General features: G+C 40.1%; 1 protein-coding gene across 1 annotated transcript in view; it reads left to right on the top strand.

Moving 5' to 3' along the window:
* PSMD1 (proteasome 26S subunit, non-ATPase 1) overlaps positions 1-16,270 on the top strand; it is a 71,832-nt gene that overhangs the window by 42,725 nt on the left and 12,837 nt on the right. The window contains exons 17-19 of the mRNA XM_051781621.1: positions 4,229-4,343; positions 6,351-6,467; positions 14,863-14,965. Coding sequence (XP_051637581.1) covers positions 4,229-4,343; positions 6,351-6,467; positions 14,863-14,965 — 335 coding nt within the window. The remainder of the gene's footprint in view (positions 1-4,228; positions 4,344-6,350; positions 6,468-14,862; positions 14,966-16,270) is intronic.

The raw sequence follows: 16,270 nt of genomic DNA, 5'->3' as shown, positions 1-16,270 counted from the left end.
GCAACCAGTTGATGAATAAAACTAATAAAATGCCAGTGATTATGTTTTGCTGAGAATCTCTTATTGCTGTCTTGGTGCATCTTTTTTTTATGGCTTTGTTTGACTTCTGAAACAAACCAAACTGGATCTTGGAGGAAGTCCTTCATCTGCAGTCCATTTGTCACAATGGTAAAACTTACCCTGGTGTAGGGTGGAAACAAAGCTGTAGCTGACTACTGTGTTAAAGTTCCATAGAATAAACTTTTAGACATTTTTGGCTTCTTGATTCCTTTAGTTTCCTGGTAACAGAACGAAGTCAAAGCTGGTTGTGAGGTAGGGTTTTTTTTTTTGTAGACAGGTCTGGGTTCACTGACGTCTGTGGTTTCCTGGCTTAGGTAGGAGCAGCTGAGCAATTTTCACATGAGAATGAAGGAAATAATCAGGCCATTCTTTTGTCATCATTTTGCTGTTGTAGTAAAATGTAATTGCAAAAGCAAACTGCTTGAGCAAAACCAGTGTTAGGAAAAAAGGAAGGAACCAGTACATTAAAGATAATTTGGTTTTTAAAAATAGACATGGCCTATCTTTCTTAGATGCAGAGCCCAGTTTAGAGACATGCCTTAGGGTTTAATGTAGGAATTTTTAGATGAAATTACTGGACTGTGTTATGGGAAGATCAGACTAGAGGACTATGATACGTTGCTTCTGTCCTCAAAATATATTAAATATACTCCAGGCTTAGAATTTTTACTGTTACTTTTAAGAGGGGAGGAAAAGTTTGGCTCTGGAGATAAAACTTATGCCCACAAAATCTCCAGATGTTATCCTGGTATTTCATGTGATGTTACTTTCTGTGTTTAGCTCGCAGTAATGACAGATGCCCGTATTAGGAGTGAGTAAGAATAGTTGGGTTACTGAGTGTTGGTTGTGACAAACCATTTATGTTTTTTAGAACTGTTTTTAAGTTTTCTCACACCCTTTGTTATCTCTCTCCCTCTCCCATATCAGAGGTTTCTACTCTTTAACCACATTGACTGAGCCATCAGCAGAGAGGCGGAGGTTTCCAGGAGGGAGCCAGAGGGGTGGACTTGGTTTGGGAACTTGCAAGGGGGTTGGTTCCAGTGAAGTGGAAACTTTCTCCATCAGCAGGAGGACCTGTGTCTCTGGATTGCACTGAATGTCAAGTCAGCAGCTGGAGGGCTGTGCTCTCAGTGAAGGGTGAAAGATGGGGCAGGGGAAGGATAATGTGGTCGTGTTTTAAAAGTATTCCCCAACTAGCTTACCGGTTGGAAGTAATGCCACAGGAGCACAATTGCAGCCTGTGACTGCTTATGAGGGCATTCAGCTTTTCTTTTGATCACTTCACAGAATTGTTTTGGATTTTATAGAATTTTATGAAGCATGGGTTTGGGTTTATATGGGCTGACCTTTGGCAACAGTGTGTAAGACTTTGTAAAGCATCTCAGCAATAAAAGAGCAAATGTTACTGCTTAGACATTGATGCCAACAGTGCTTTTGTGCACTAAAGTCCTATTCCTCTGATAGGCACTTTTGCAAACTCTTTAGCTTCCTTGACCCACTTGTGGACCTGCCTTCTAGATCTCTGTTATTTGGGAAGACACTTTTTGAAGGCTGAAGGTTCTAAAAAGGTGTGTTACTGGGGAAAGTGGTGGGACCCGTTAAGTAGCTATAACTCCTAAAGTGGATTTACATAAGGCCCCCTGTCATTTAAAATAATGGCAACAAATAATTTAAATCTGACTAAGAATTCTAAAATCAACTAGTGTACATTAATCCTGATTTTATAATAAAATCTGTGTTGAAACTGAGCCTGCAGACACAAATATGTGTCCAAGTTGATGATTCTATGAAATCCAGCTTTCTGAACAAGAATTTAATGATTAATGCCTCAGAGTGCATAATCACATCTTTGCCAGAAACTGTTTTTCTCTTCTTTGACTTACAATCTGCCTGTTTAACATTTGCTGTAGTAAAGTAAACACAAAGGTGTTAAGAGTCTTTGTGCAAGAGCCAAAGTTGTCTGTGCAGCTGAATGCTTGGGCTCATTTATTATAGGATTTGTGTCTTCTGGTCTCCGCATCAGCTCATTTTTAAAAAAACATTGTCAGCATCCAGGCTGTTATTTGAGCAAGAGGCTGACAGGTAGTTTTAAATGTGTCTTTTAGTTTATAGTCTTCACTTATACTGCTTGATTGCAGGACAGTGTTGTTCTGTTGCTCAGCTCATCCCCCTTTCTTAACATTTGTCATCCTGGCTGCATCTTAGAGGGAGCAGAGTTTCCTGCAACTTTGTGTTTGCTCCTCCTTCTTTTATATGGATTTTTTTTCTGCTGTTTGGAATGAGGGAGGTGTGTTTAAGATGATGGCAGTAGGTGGGATTCTTTCCCCAGGTGAATGTTTTGGGAAAACATAAAAAACCAGACTGTTGGAAGCAGGGGTGAGGTAGATCTGGGCACTTGCTGCCATTACTGTTGAGGGGTTGAGTAGCCTCTGAAGCCTGGGTGCCTTTGGGTCTATTCAGCAGTTCTGGAAGAAGACTGGAGCCTGTGTGGTTGATGGTGCTGCCTGTCTGTGATCAGCTGGAGTAGGAGAGAGGAATGTAAGAGGAGTTTAGGACTAGTTATCAGAGGAGACACTTTCCCAGTGTTGAAATGGGAATAACTAGAGTAAAAATTAATTGACTGTGTGTGTAGAGTATAACTGAAGTATGAGTGTGTCATTATATGGGCATGTCTTCTGTCCCCAGTCACAATAAAAGAAGAAATTAACTAGATTGTTGCTTAAAGTCTTTTTTATTTCTGTTTTCTATGATTCAGCTATTCATTTAAATAAAACCCATGCTGAAATGTACTTTATAATGGTTTTTCTCTCTCTTGAGTTGTTGAGTGCTTTGATAGACGCTTGATGGCCCTACATGACACTATAATTCCTATGTAAAACAGGTGCTGCTGCCACCCTCCAGCTTCCATCTTTCAGTGTAGCAAATGTAAGAAGGGAAGCTAAAACTAAGGTGCTCTTGGCTTCTTCCTGTGTACATTTCAGTCTGAAATCAGTTTATAGTTGAAATAAATGGCTTGCAAGACTGCTTCTAGGATCGTGAATGTGACAATTAAAATGCTAGTCTGGGCTGCAAGACACAATGGAGTGAATAGCCAGATGATATTCACTTTGAAAACAGATATAATTAAATCACAGTGTATAGTTTCCCATCTTTCTTTTTCATGAGCATGCACTTGCCAACCACATTCCCACATTGCTCTTGTGTTAATGGTGTCATGGAACTGGAAATGCTGAAATTGGCAGTGTATGATATTTTCAAGTGGTTTGTGTGGCATCAATTTTAGTGGAGTGATTAAAATGACTGTGAAGACAGGAAGGAAATTAGTATATCCACGCCTGTGAGTTCTGCCCTACTTCTGAAATACTCAATATTTACAAAACTGTTTGCATTAGCAACATGTGCTTCTTGCTGTAGGAAATTAAGATTCCCTCTCGTCTCCCCCAGCGTGTGGCTGGAAGTTCTGTTCCTGTAATGACCAGGAGGACACTGTTCCCATCTGGTGAGCCATGGAGCACATACACCCATTTCAGATCTCTTAAAAGGCAGCAACATCACAGCATGAAGGAGGCAACGGGGGACATTGCTCATAAACTGATTGGAAGTGTGTGTTGTGTCAGCATCTCCTCTCGTGGTTTGATTTACAGCAGTGGGGGGGTGAGGAGGAGTCGTCAGAAGCCGTGATTGCAAAAGGGAGTTTGAGACCCACTAACCTTGAAGGCTGATTGAATACTGGAGTTGGGTTTTGTATCTCCTGATGGAAGATTAAGTGCTGTCTCTCATGAAGAGTAAACTTCTGCTAGTGGAAAGTCTGTCACAACATCATGATTTCTAGAGATAAAGACCTCAATCTCAATAAATATATCATTCTACTTGGTGATCTCTCAAAGGCGTAAAATAAGCAATAAAAAGGAAGACCTCAGTAGTGGGAACTGTGTGTGATATCTGCAGTGATAGGGAAGTTTATTAATCTGTGCACATCCCTGTTCTTCTCTTAGCCCATTTGTTCCTCCCCTCTGGTTACATTTTGAAAAATGCAAAAGGATATGTATGAAAGGACAATATGAAATTTTCCAGTATGAACAGAGTGAAGTCTCTGTATTTTGAAGCACCATACCATATTTTGAAGAACAATAATAATAAACAACACTCTTTTTTTGCCTTTCTTTAGGACTCCTGAGCAGTGTCCGAGCGTGGTTTCTTTGCTGTCAGAGAGCTACAATCCCCATGTGCGTTATGGGGCTGCCATGGCTTTGGGGATCTGCTGTGCAGGCACTGGAAACAAGGTGAGGGCCAGAAGCATCCATGGCCAAGACTGTTCCTGCTCTCTCCTGCCACAGGCACATTTGTATGTTACCATTGCACACACAGATAGATTTCCTACACATGTACACTGCTAGCCAGCTAGAGTACAGCAGTACTTTAACTATTCTGGGCATAGACATTCTTTTCCTGCTTGTTCAGTATAGATAAAAGTAGAAGCAAGTTTTCATGCATTATTGCCACATTCTTGGAATTTTGTCTTCAAAACTTTTCTTAGAGTTTTCTTACTGTCAAGTTGCCACTGAACTTTAAATGAGTGTTCAGTACTCCAAAATCAATACTCTTTTGCCTTTGGAGTGCCAGTGACAGGAAAACAGCAGGTGTTTTGCATAACTTCTAGCTCCTTTCTTCTTTCCTATGATACACCATTCATGGAAGATCCATGTAGAAAAGACAAGTGCAGGTGAAATTTAATTAAATGTATTGTTGTTTCACATGTGTAATTAAAAACCAGTAATTTTATTCTCACTTTATAAGTGTCAGTGGAGGTTCATTCTCACAGATGGTAACAGGGACTTTTTATGGTAGAAGGATTCCCACTTCTGCTGTGGGAAGTGAGCACTCATTGGAACAAGCAGGAAGTAAACTTGGGAATAAGCTCCCTCTGCTTCACCCACATGTGTATGTAATCTGTAGTGGTACAGAATCACACTTCAGAACAGGTGCACAGACTGTCCAAATGAAATTGATATTTTATGCTTCAGAGTCTTCGATAAATCTGTTGCTTATGTGTCTCATCCCTTCCTCATCCTGCATTAAACTCTTGCTCTGTGGCTCTTGCGTGAGCGCTCCCCAGTGTGTCACTGGTGCTGCCAAAAGCACAGAATGCTGACGTGCACTGCCTGCCAGCTTCAGCATCTAAAGCATGCAGGCTTGAAAGCAAACTGAAAGTCCTATTTTTATCCAGGTCGCTTTATTCTCGAGTGGAAGGTGGAATCAAGGAGCTAGTTATTTTTAACCCACTGCATCTGACAAGATAATTTAGGTGGAAATGCTTTTAATCGCAAAAATAAGTCTTTTTATTTCCAGATGCATTGTGTGATGACCTAAACCATTTGATTACATGTCTTCCAGAGCTTATATCACTAGGTTTTGAAGGCCCAAATATATTCAACTTTGGAGATCGGAAAGTTCAGCTCTTTGTTATAGTGGATGTTCCATCCATGGTACTGAATGCTTGCCAAAGAGTGAATGAGTCACCTTCAGGTGGAGAAGCACAGCCTCTAACATAGCTCAGATGGCAAAAGCAGTCAAAGCAAAGGCTTGATATTATTCTAGAAGTGGTTCTGTATAAAATGAGCTTCTTTTTAAAAGCCTCACCCTCACAGAAGTAACAACAAGAGGGGTCTTTGCTGGGAGTCTCATGCACTCAACTGCATTTGCTGGTGTCTTCAGTGTAAGTAAGAGCACTGTATGGACAGGAGAGATTTTCATAATCAGTGACTTCATTGAAAAGAATAGTTACTAATAGGTCATTGTGGATCATGTTCCTGTTGCACTTAGCTGGGAAGTTACTGAATTTGAAGAAGCAGAAGAGCATTTTGAACTGTGCTAAAAACCTAGATTTACTATATGGGTGCTCAGAGATAGCCTTACTTGTTGTAGGTTTGAAATGTGTGCTGTCATGTGATGCTAAATGTTACAGATTCTAACAACAAAGTGTGAGGCCAAGAATTTGGATTCTAATGTGATGAATGCATTTGTTGCTTATACCTGTTGTTTAGCTGTTGCCCATCTTCTGCAGGTAGATCTTGTTCCATCCATCCATCACTTGTTTTTTAGTGTTTGGGTTTCTTTCTTCCTGGTTTTTAGATTAAAATCTAGAGAAATACAGATTTCTGTTTCACTTACCAAGGACAGGCAGAGTATTTTAAAAGAATATCTGATAGTGTCAATCTGATAACCTTCCACTGCAGTACTAAAAATAAAAATATTAACTTTGTGACTCCTTATTTCTTGACTTGTTTTAGGAAGCAATTAATTTGCTTGAGCCAATGACAAATGATCCTGTGAACTATGTGCGTCAGGGAGCTCTGATTGCATCTGCTCTTATCATGATCCAGCAGACTGAGATTACCTGCCCAAAGGTAGGATGTCATACCTTACATACCAGCTTATCAGGTGGGAAAATGGTCTTGGGTGCCAAAACTTTGGTGCTTGGCACTGCACATAAGCACTGGCAAGAGAGTGCACGTGCCTTGTAAAGAGCCAGAGCTGGATGTGCAGCAGGAAGCTCCTGCATGGATCAGAGCACGTGCTCTGAATGGGGGAGCCATGCCTGCTGATGGAAACATGCCTGATGGATGACTGCATTTTAACTCTGGACACTGCAAGAATAAATGCTCTTTCTTAAAAGGTCTCAAAGCATCCTGCAATGCTGTGAAAGTGACTGTCTTCCATTAGCGTGCACTGAGGCCTGTATGCTCATGATTTATGTGATCACTGTTATTTAGTAAAGACATTGGTTCTCATGATAGTAAACTTAGTTTTGGATGTAGTCACCCTGCAGGAAAGTCTTGTTATAACTGGGTTTTTTGTAGTTAGTCTTACACTTTTCAGGTAAAATAATTTGTGCAGTCAGAACTGGCTTAGTGGCTTTATAGCAAATATATTTTTTAATGGAGTTTTCTGCTCAGAAAGCAAAAAGGATTGTGTATGCTGTGTTAAGCTTTTAAAAGTAGGTTGCCCTGTGAATGTGTGACAGATGATGATATGCAAACATTTGTACAGACTAAAAGTCCACATTAAGAGAAGCTCTAAGGTTCCACGTTTCACCTGCTCTGGTGAGTGCTGAGGCAGAGCAGTAGCTGGTGCTTCACTACTCGTCTATTTTATATGGGTTGCTTTTATTGATGTCATTTTAGAAATTGAACTGTGATAAAAACAGCCACCTTTTTTACTACATTCGAATGAGGAGAAAGAAAAAAACCTCTTTGTCCAGTGGAAAATTTTACTTGGGAAAGTCCATGAAGGAAATCTACAAATACAGGTGTTTGGGTATTTCTAAGTCACGGAACATGAAAATTTGCTGGCAGACAGTTTGTTTTTTTTAAATTATTACCAAAAAAAAAAAGGAAAGAAAAAAGTTTTCACTGAGCAGAATCTGGGAACATTGTTTATATTATCAGAATTGTAGTTCAACTGAATAAGCCAAGAAGAGCAGTTCCATTGAATGAGGCAGTGGAAAACACTAGACTTCTGTTGGATTCCCTCATCTTCCAAGATACACAGTATCTGTAATGTGAAGTTGAATTATCTCTCTATAAAAAGAAATTAATTGTTGGTTTTATTTTTTTCTTCCTTGCTCAGGTGATTGGAATGCCAGGCCTCAGTATAGGAGATCAGGTTTAATTATTCTGTATTCCTCTAATGCTGCACAAATTGTATAGCTCTCCTGTGCCTCAGTTTCCCACCTGAAAGAATTAAGGATGATTCGTTCATCTATGAAAGGGCATTATGAGAACAGATTAATTTTAATTTGCAAAGCACCTTGATCCTCTTGGGGTCGGAATTGCAGACTGCTCTCAGTCAGTCAGACTTTTAAACTGCTGTGGGTCACTGGCTGAGTCTGACTATTGGAGTTTCAGGCTTTTTGAGATGATAGGTGAAAGAGCCTGTTTGTCCTAAAGAAAAATGTAGATAGAAAAAGGGCTAGGAAAAATACAGATTACTTGAGATGTGTAGTAAGGCAGATCTCTTCCCCCAAAGAGGCCTGGTAACCTTGACTTCCAAGGTACATGATACCTGGACTTGATAAATGGGTGGTTAAAATAGCTGGACAGCCAATACAGGATGAGATGTATCGTGTAGGGCTCAGTGGCTTGTTTAAAAATGGACAGAAAACTGAAACAGCTTTATGCCTGGGCCTTGTTTGTGCCAAAATTTGTGTGTTGTTACCTGATATAGATACAGAAGGCAATTCATTGCCCAGTCATAGAAGCACTGCAGGTATTAAAAACCAAACAAAAACAAACCCAAAAATTACAGATTATAAAATAATAAATTATCCCTGAAATATGCTGCCAATTTAGGAACTAAGTACAGAATATACAAATTTTACTTGTTTTAAATACCCCAAAAGTTAGTTATAACCATTGTAGTTTCTTGCCCAAAAGTAAAAGGAATATTTTGAGGATCATGCTGCCAATTAAGTTATTTATTATCCATGGGAAACTTTTTTGGAGCTCTCTGCCAGTCTGAAAAAAAAAAATTATTTTACTCCAGTGTGAAAGGGTGGAGTTCAGAAAAGGAGCCATTTTTGGATTACAGGGACATATTTTGATCCGATTAGATTCCTAAGTGACACTCTGAAGCACTGTGTGCCAAAGGGTCTAACTTGATGGATGTGGGTATTTGCAGTGTTGAAAAACCAGCTGGGAAGAGGAGTGGGATGATTTTCATATCCCAGAAGCTGTACAAGTGGTCTTGATGGGGTTACAGAGAAGATAAATTTTATGTATCACCATCTCACTGCTCCTAAATACTTCATGGTGCTTTGCATGTGAGAAATGGTGATTTTAAGAAAGATTGTGGAATATGCTCTGACCAGCTTCCCATCATTACCGTTCAGTTTTTTCTGTTCTGAGATTTTATACTTTTTTTTGTAAACTTATCTGTGAGCTTTGGGTTAGAAATACTTTAAATTCTCTGTTGATAATTTGGGGTGAAGAGGGTAGCAAACAATCTTCTTTGAATAGATTTAGATATAAATATTATTATTTAGATATTTCCAGATGTAAAATACTGTCAGAGTTTTGAGAGCTAAGCATTGCAATGCTGAAATGCCAGGAATAAACAGAGATTTAAGAAGCAAAGTATTTTGGTTTAAAAGAAGCCATTTTTATTGTGAGAGAAAGTAGATGTATGCCTTTGAATCAACTTTGCTATAACCTTTCCTTTGTGTTCATTCTCCTCTTTGTTGTGCTCACTCTTTGTTTAAATGAATAATTTAAAGAGTTTATATTTAAATAAAGAGTTTAAATAAAGAATTGCCATTATATGGAGGCCCCTTGAACTTGCAGATTGCTTAAGTGCCAAAAGGGGTAGCAGGTGTTGAGTAGAGTTGGTTTGGCCTCTTTGGAGTTGAAACACAATTCCTCCGTATGCAGCCAACGTGATTTTTCCTGACCTCTCTTGATACATTTAAGAACCATATTAGTGTAGGATATAAAATATTAAGAAGTTTATTTTGTGAAATGGAATCCTAAATTACATATGTGATGAGGTCATTGTAACCGAAATCAATGACAACTTCATTATGTGTTTGTGACCTGCAGGGCAATTAAGACAGCAATTTTGGAAACAAACTGCATGTCTTAACAACTTGAAAAAGTAAATTCAATTCCTGGTTTTGTGGTAGGATAGTCATCTTGGTAAAATGAGAAGATAAAAAACAAGCTCAAGCTTTTTCCTCCATCCTCCTTGAATCATATTGGCCTGTTATCTCTAAGATTTCATGAAGAAACCAGGACCATATTGCTGCTGGGATTTTTTTTGCCCATTTAGATGAAACACTAGGTCTTTTTGGGGTGCAAGAATGATTTTTGCAATATTCTAGGAGCACCTTCGCAAAACCTTTATGTGAGCCTGTTACAGTTAGATGATTCTGCACATTGTCTGCTCCTTCAAGAGAGCAAATGTGTGCAGAATAACTTCAGCTTTTGAAGATAGAACATGCAACAGTTTAAAACCTGTTTTATTAAATTTTATTAATGCTCTTGTTCTTAAGAGCTTGCATTTACCAAAAGCATTTTGCACATCACCTGCCACTGTTTCCTGTAATTAACTGTTTATAAAGTCTTGTTTTTAACAATCTCATGGGCTTGATGTGCATGAAAGTTGACTGGTAGAGGGAGAAGTGGTAATCAGCCTGATAAATGACAGCTCTTCGTGTTTGTAGCAAATGGTGCTGTATCATTCTTATATCTTAAAGTCTGTGTTGTTTCCTCGGTGTTTCCAAGGTTCTGTGTTTGGTTTCATTTGAACTCACTGCCATGTCATTTTGGCCAGCAGAATGGGGTTGTGTATTGTTAGTAAAGATGAAATGAGTCACTGCCTTCATTTTAGTGTTCCTCCTGGAAGTTGCCCAAATAAATTTCTTGGTAGCATTTCCAAATGCAATAAAATTTTTGAAGTGCTTGAAGATTTCAAGGGAGAAACACAGCTTGTGGGTTTCATAGCATATAAATAAACTTATGCAGTAGTTTGGGTTGTGCTTGTTGCTGTGCTTTGAAGGAAAAATAGTAGCAGATTAAAGGGCTATGCTAGACAAACTCTGGCAAGTTTTGTTTCAACAGCTTAAGCAACAACTGTCTGTTGACATCTTACTCCATTCTGTAGGATTTTGGTGCCCCAGCACTTTTTCCAAGGAGGTGGAGCAGTGGCTCCACATGAGGATAATACCTTCCTGAAGCACTACAGCCAGAACTGCCAAACCAGACTTTCCCCAACAGCAAGGAAGGTTTTCAGCTGGGACCTGACCCAGTCAAAAATCCCATTCCTGTGAAGCATTTGCTTTATAGAAATAGCCTGAACAAGCATGCAGGCATACTGTGCATTTGAGTGTTGAGACAATCCCTTGATCTGGGTTTGCCTGGCCCTTTAGGCTGGGTGGGGTAGTCTTCCACCCTTTCACAGAACAATTTTGCTTCCACTGATGTTTAACTGTGGAAAGGGCATGGTTGCTGAATGCATTTTGCAGGATTGGCAGTGATCCACAACTCACAATGCACAGGTATGCAGAATTTATCTGAACACAGAATGCTCTTGATACGGCACTACACATTTTGTATTTTTGTAAGTAGATGGTATAAGGACTATTTCTTACTGTAGCTGTTCAGTGCTTGTTCACTGAACGCCTGCTCGCAGCTGATCCCCTGCTGTGACCTGTCCCTGTCACCTCGAGATATGGCAATTGATCTGTTCAGGTTTGGCAGCCAGATTTCAGTTCCTTGGTCCCTTGCAGTTGTCTGTGTCCCGGTCACCTCACTGCCCTGCACGAGGTCCTGGTGCCAAAGCAGGTGGGTTCCTGGTGGGTTTGTGTGCTCTGGACTAATGTCCATGTGAGTAGGAGCTGTGGAAGGCATAGAGGGAAAGGGTGCTCATAGGGGCAGTGCACCATGACCAGGGAGGTGGATGACTTCCCCTGCTAGCCCTGCCTCGCCTTTCCTGAGTGAGGCATTCCATCCCTCTGTTCTGAGGTGCTGCCCCATCAGACTTCAGATGCCAGCATGAACATCAGCAGTTCTGCTGAACATCTTCTCACTCTACCCAGGGTTTCTCTCTGTGAAGATTTGATTACGGTGTAAATTCTGGATTACAGTCCAACGAATGAGCTTTGTAACATCCTGCTTTTATAAATATTCCAAACCCAGAAGCTGAGCCCAGAGTCACAGGAATGATGTGCTCTAAACAGAGGCACTGGAATCTACTGCTCAGCTCAGCTCAGCTCAGGAATAGTTTCACACATTGCTTTCTGTGTTTCAGTGTAATCAGTCCCAAATAACACCTGAAGGCTTTGGATCACCTGGTGTGCATGTGGCTGTCTTTGACACTGCATGAGCCTCCATTCCAGGCTGCAAATGCAAACTAAGATATTTTTACAGTGTACAAGAGGTCAGGCGTAGGAACCAAACCATTTATATTGAACATGTAAACCTCAGTGTAAACTTTTATAAACAAAAATCAGGAGAGCGTGAAAATGCATAAATGGAGTGAAGCAAGAGCAGAGTTTGGTCTGCATATCCAGAATAAATCCTGCATTGTGTGTGAAATATCTCTCTGCCACACATCTGTCCGTGTGCCTGCCCTGAAAATGTACGTTGCTCCTTTTTTTAGTTTTAATAATTTCAAGGAAATTTAAGTCACCTCCTTTTGGGGACAGGAAGTAGTAACTAAAAACTTTTTAAAGCAAAAGGGAATTAATGAATAGAGAACTAATATTAGCACACAAATTGTTGGATTTACTTATACTGAAAAATGGAAATAGCTGCTTTTTTTCCCTGCCAGTTCTAATAAATGCATCCTGCTCCACCAGAGAAGTGTTGTTTTGTTCAGCTTCACTGCTCCTGTTTGAAAGTGGCTGGTTACTCTGGAGCTTCATGGTGGTGAGGTTGTCCATTGGTATGAAACAAATAAAGTAATTTTAATGCAGTCATATTTAGCAGGCTATGACTTGCTTGTATGAGTATCAGTGTCTTCTGCTGTCACAAAGTGGCTTAAATCTAAGGTTAGATGCCATCAGTGCGGAAGGAGTTGAGGTGACAAGTCGTACAACTGGATTAGTGCCTGAAAGAGTGAAGTCAGGAAAAATGTCAACCTGAGCGTGTCTGTTCCTTTAGGATACCTGTGTTTTAAGTGGTGTGATGAGTTAACCTGCATTGAGAAATGCAGAAAACACGCAGTCTTAATCTGCCTCTGTCTTCTTTCCATCCCAAATATTGAGCATAATCTCTTAAAAGTCTGGTCTCAACTTCTTGCTGCCTCTGGTCAAAAATTCACACGTGAAATGTGGTGACATTCATTGCTATCATTACCTCAGCTGCAGGATTACCTCATGGCTCTGATGTGCTTTTACTGGGAATCTGATCTTGTGCCATGCTGAGAAACCCTGGCAGTTTGATTTGTCCCCTCAGACAGCTCTTCATTCACTTTTAATATTTTATTTTTTTTTTACCTCGAGGAATTTTGGTTTAATAAAATGTTATTCCCAGCACAGTTCTCATGTCACTGACTCAGTTGTATGAATGGATGTTTTTTCACAGGTGTGGAAACTTTCTGTAAAGTGCTTTGAGATTCCCCAGTGCACCCTAAGACAGGCCATGTGTGGTAGGAGGGATGCTTGGACACTGCTCCTGGTTCTCTGTGCTGCCCACCCTTGGCACAGCTCTGGAACTCGCAGTGTCCTGCAAGGATGGGGACTGGCAGTTTGCTGGGTGCTGTCCTGAGTGTCGTAGTCAGTGTTAAAGCCTCTTTTACAGGTACAATTAGGCACTGGGAGCATCAGAGGCTGTGCAAAAGCACCTTCTTAGTGGTGGTGTTGCAGCCTGGCCTCTTTGCCTGCAGCAGACAATGTGTTTCACAGCTGGAAGGAAGGACCTTTCTTCAGGCGTTCGTCACTGAGCAAAGGTCACTGGTGTCCCTGGAGAGCACAAGCTCTTTGGATGTGAAAAGTGTCTGCAGGTTGTCTGGTATTAGGGTTTTATATTTGGAAACTTTAACTACATTTGCAATACAAGGAACTGGTCAGTCTCTCTCTACTGCCATGAGGTATGAGTTTATCCTCTCCTCTGCGGCTGCAGATGTAGGTAGAGGACTTTGAATAGCACAACAGAGTGGACCAGTAGTGAGGAGAAGCTTGTTCAAGATATCTTGGAAGGGCACCTTTTGAAAATACCTCCTTTGCTTTTGAGTATGTCAAGTGAAGGCTTAGTACATAAACAGAAAAAAATGAAAAAGAAACATCACATGAGTATCTGGATTAAAATTAATTTAAGGAAGAGGTATAAAAAATTCTTCCAGACATACTGTGAATGGAATGCAGCTTCCCAGGCTTTGGCTGGATTGCAGATTGGGATTTTCAGGTCTGCTTTTTCAGCTATATAAATTATACTTGAGCTATATTGCTGCTCCACTGCATATAATAAAAGACAAGTTATTAATTTACAGTAAAACTTTAGACATTGCTGAATATGATACTGTTCTCTCTCTTCAACCCTTAGTGAACCAGTGACAGGTGAAGCTGTTCAAGGCAATGATGATAATATAAGCGAAGGTTTAGCAGTTTCCCTTACTAATGTGCACTTAAGATACTGTGGTGAACCTAATCATGGCATAAACTGTTACTTTATTATATGTTTTCATTAATGGTTTTCACTTAAAAGGTAGGAGTGCAGCAACAAATTGCTGATGATGCACCATAGGGGCATTATCGATACAGCAGAAATATTGTAAAGGAAAATTTGAATAAGTTTGGGGTTTTCAGCAGTAGGAATTGGAGGCAATTTATTAAAGTGCAGTGTCACTCACCTAAGAACATACAGTAGTTCTTGCTACAAACTCATCGATTGGTCTTTTATTCCAGTGTCACTTCAGGGATTCTCAGGGTGTTCCTGTAAGGCCTGCAGAATGTGGTTTGGAAATGAATGTCCATTCTGACTATTTTAAAATCACTATATGGGTATCTTCAAGTGGGGAAAATCTCTGTCATTAATTATTAGTGGGATGACTTGTACTACCAGTGACTAAAGCTGTTGAAAACATAAATGTCATCGTAGGATGCAGAAATCCAGGATTTCTGGGGAAAATCTCTGTCATTAATTATTAGTGGAATGACTGGTAATACCAGTGACTAAAGCTATTGAAAACATAAAAATCATCGTAGGATGCAGAAATGCAGGATGCTTCCATTAAAGATGGAATATTTGACTTGTGCAGTCAGTTTTATAATCTCTCTTTTTTTTCCTTTTTATCATTTTTATCCAGGTCAGCCAGTTCAGACAACTCTATTCCAAAGTGATCAATGATAAGCATGATGACGTTATGGCAAAGTTTGGAGCAATCCTGGCACAAGGCATTTTGGATGCAGGTAATTCCCCAAACATTTAAAGCTGTCAACATTTCTTAAACTTGTTTAGCTGCGATTGCTGTAATAGCAAATTTCATTTGGGAGATGAGGTGTTGGGTTTATGCCTGTTATGTAATAGTAGCAAGAAATCTCAAATTTCAAGTTATTTTAGCTAGCTGAAGAAATAAACTCTGTTTTGTAGTTTCTGTCAGGAGAGACTCAGCCCAGTCATTGGGGCAGAATTCACGTCCAGAAATCTGGAAAAATACAATATTTTTTGTCTAAGTGTGTTTTGTCACCCCGTATGTTAATTTATTATAGCATGATAGATTACTTCTTTATTTTTCTCATTAAGCACCTACTCCAGAAATTTGGAAATCATGTGGTATCCAGCCCTTGTATTTCGCCTTTTCTGTTAAATTTTACATAACCAGTTTAAAATATATATAAAAGTTTTTTATGTATATGTTTTTAATAACTAAGTTTTGCTACTTTCACGAATGCTAAAGAGGTGTTGTACAAAGGCAGCACAGTTAACTGCGTCAGTGTTACGTCAGAAGACCCAGTTATTTCACAGCATCCTACTACCTTCTTCTAGCGAAGGGAACATAATTTTCTAGTGAAGGAAACATCATTTTCTAGCGAAGAAAACATTATGTTAATGACTAAATGGTGAGTCAGGAATAGGATTCTCTAAAGGCATCAGCATTTCACAAGAGCTGAGTTGCAGGGCCAATTAAGGAAGGTTTCTGTAAGGAACAAGGACAGGCAATTTTTTGAATTTTTCCTTCTGATGGAGTTAAGACTTGTACAGTGCTGTGTCTGTCAACGGCACCCCTTTTCCAGGTTTCCAAATGCAGTTTCTCCCACCTGGTCCCTTGTGCTGTGGCCTTCTCTTGCCTCCTTATCCCCTGTGATAGGCAGAAACAAGCTGGTTTTTCCTGTACTCTGAGATCAGGGTTAGTACTGAAGTCACATAACCAAGAGAATCTTAGAATTTGTCTGTGGTGTGGCTTGGGCACAGCACCCTGTGGTGTGTGTATGAAATTGCTGCATCTCCAGGCTGGGTGGTGGGGGGAGAAAGACTTGGGGCTGCCTGCACCTGTCTGCATGGAGGCATGGTTAAAAAGTGTTCCTGGTGGGCATGTGGCAGTCAGGCCTAGTCATCACGGGTGACTAGGGCTGCTTAGGGAGGAAAGTAATAGGAACCACCTTCTTGATCTTTTTTTGCCTCCTGAGTACCCCTTCTGGAGCTCAGACTGAGCAACATTCTTGGCACAACACTGTTAGAATAATTTTGGTCATTCCCATACTCATAGTCCGTTG

Source organism: Manacus candei, unplaced genomic scaffold (genome assembly GCF_025592945.1).
Source record: "Manacus candei isolate 608988 ecotype Guabito, Panama unplaced genomic scaffold, ASM2559294v1 h1tg000015l, whole genome shotgun sequence".
Taxonomy (NCBI): Eukaryota; Metazoa; Chordata; class Aves; order Passeriformes; family Pipridae; genus Manacus; species Manacus candei.
The sequence above is the reverse complement of the archived record's forward strand: the minus strand, read 5'-3'. Positions and strand labels throughout refer to the sequence as shown.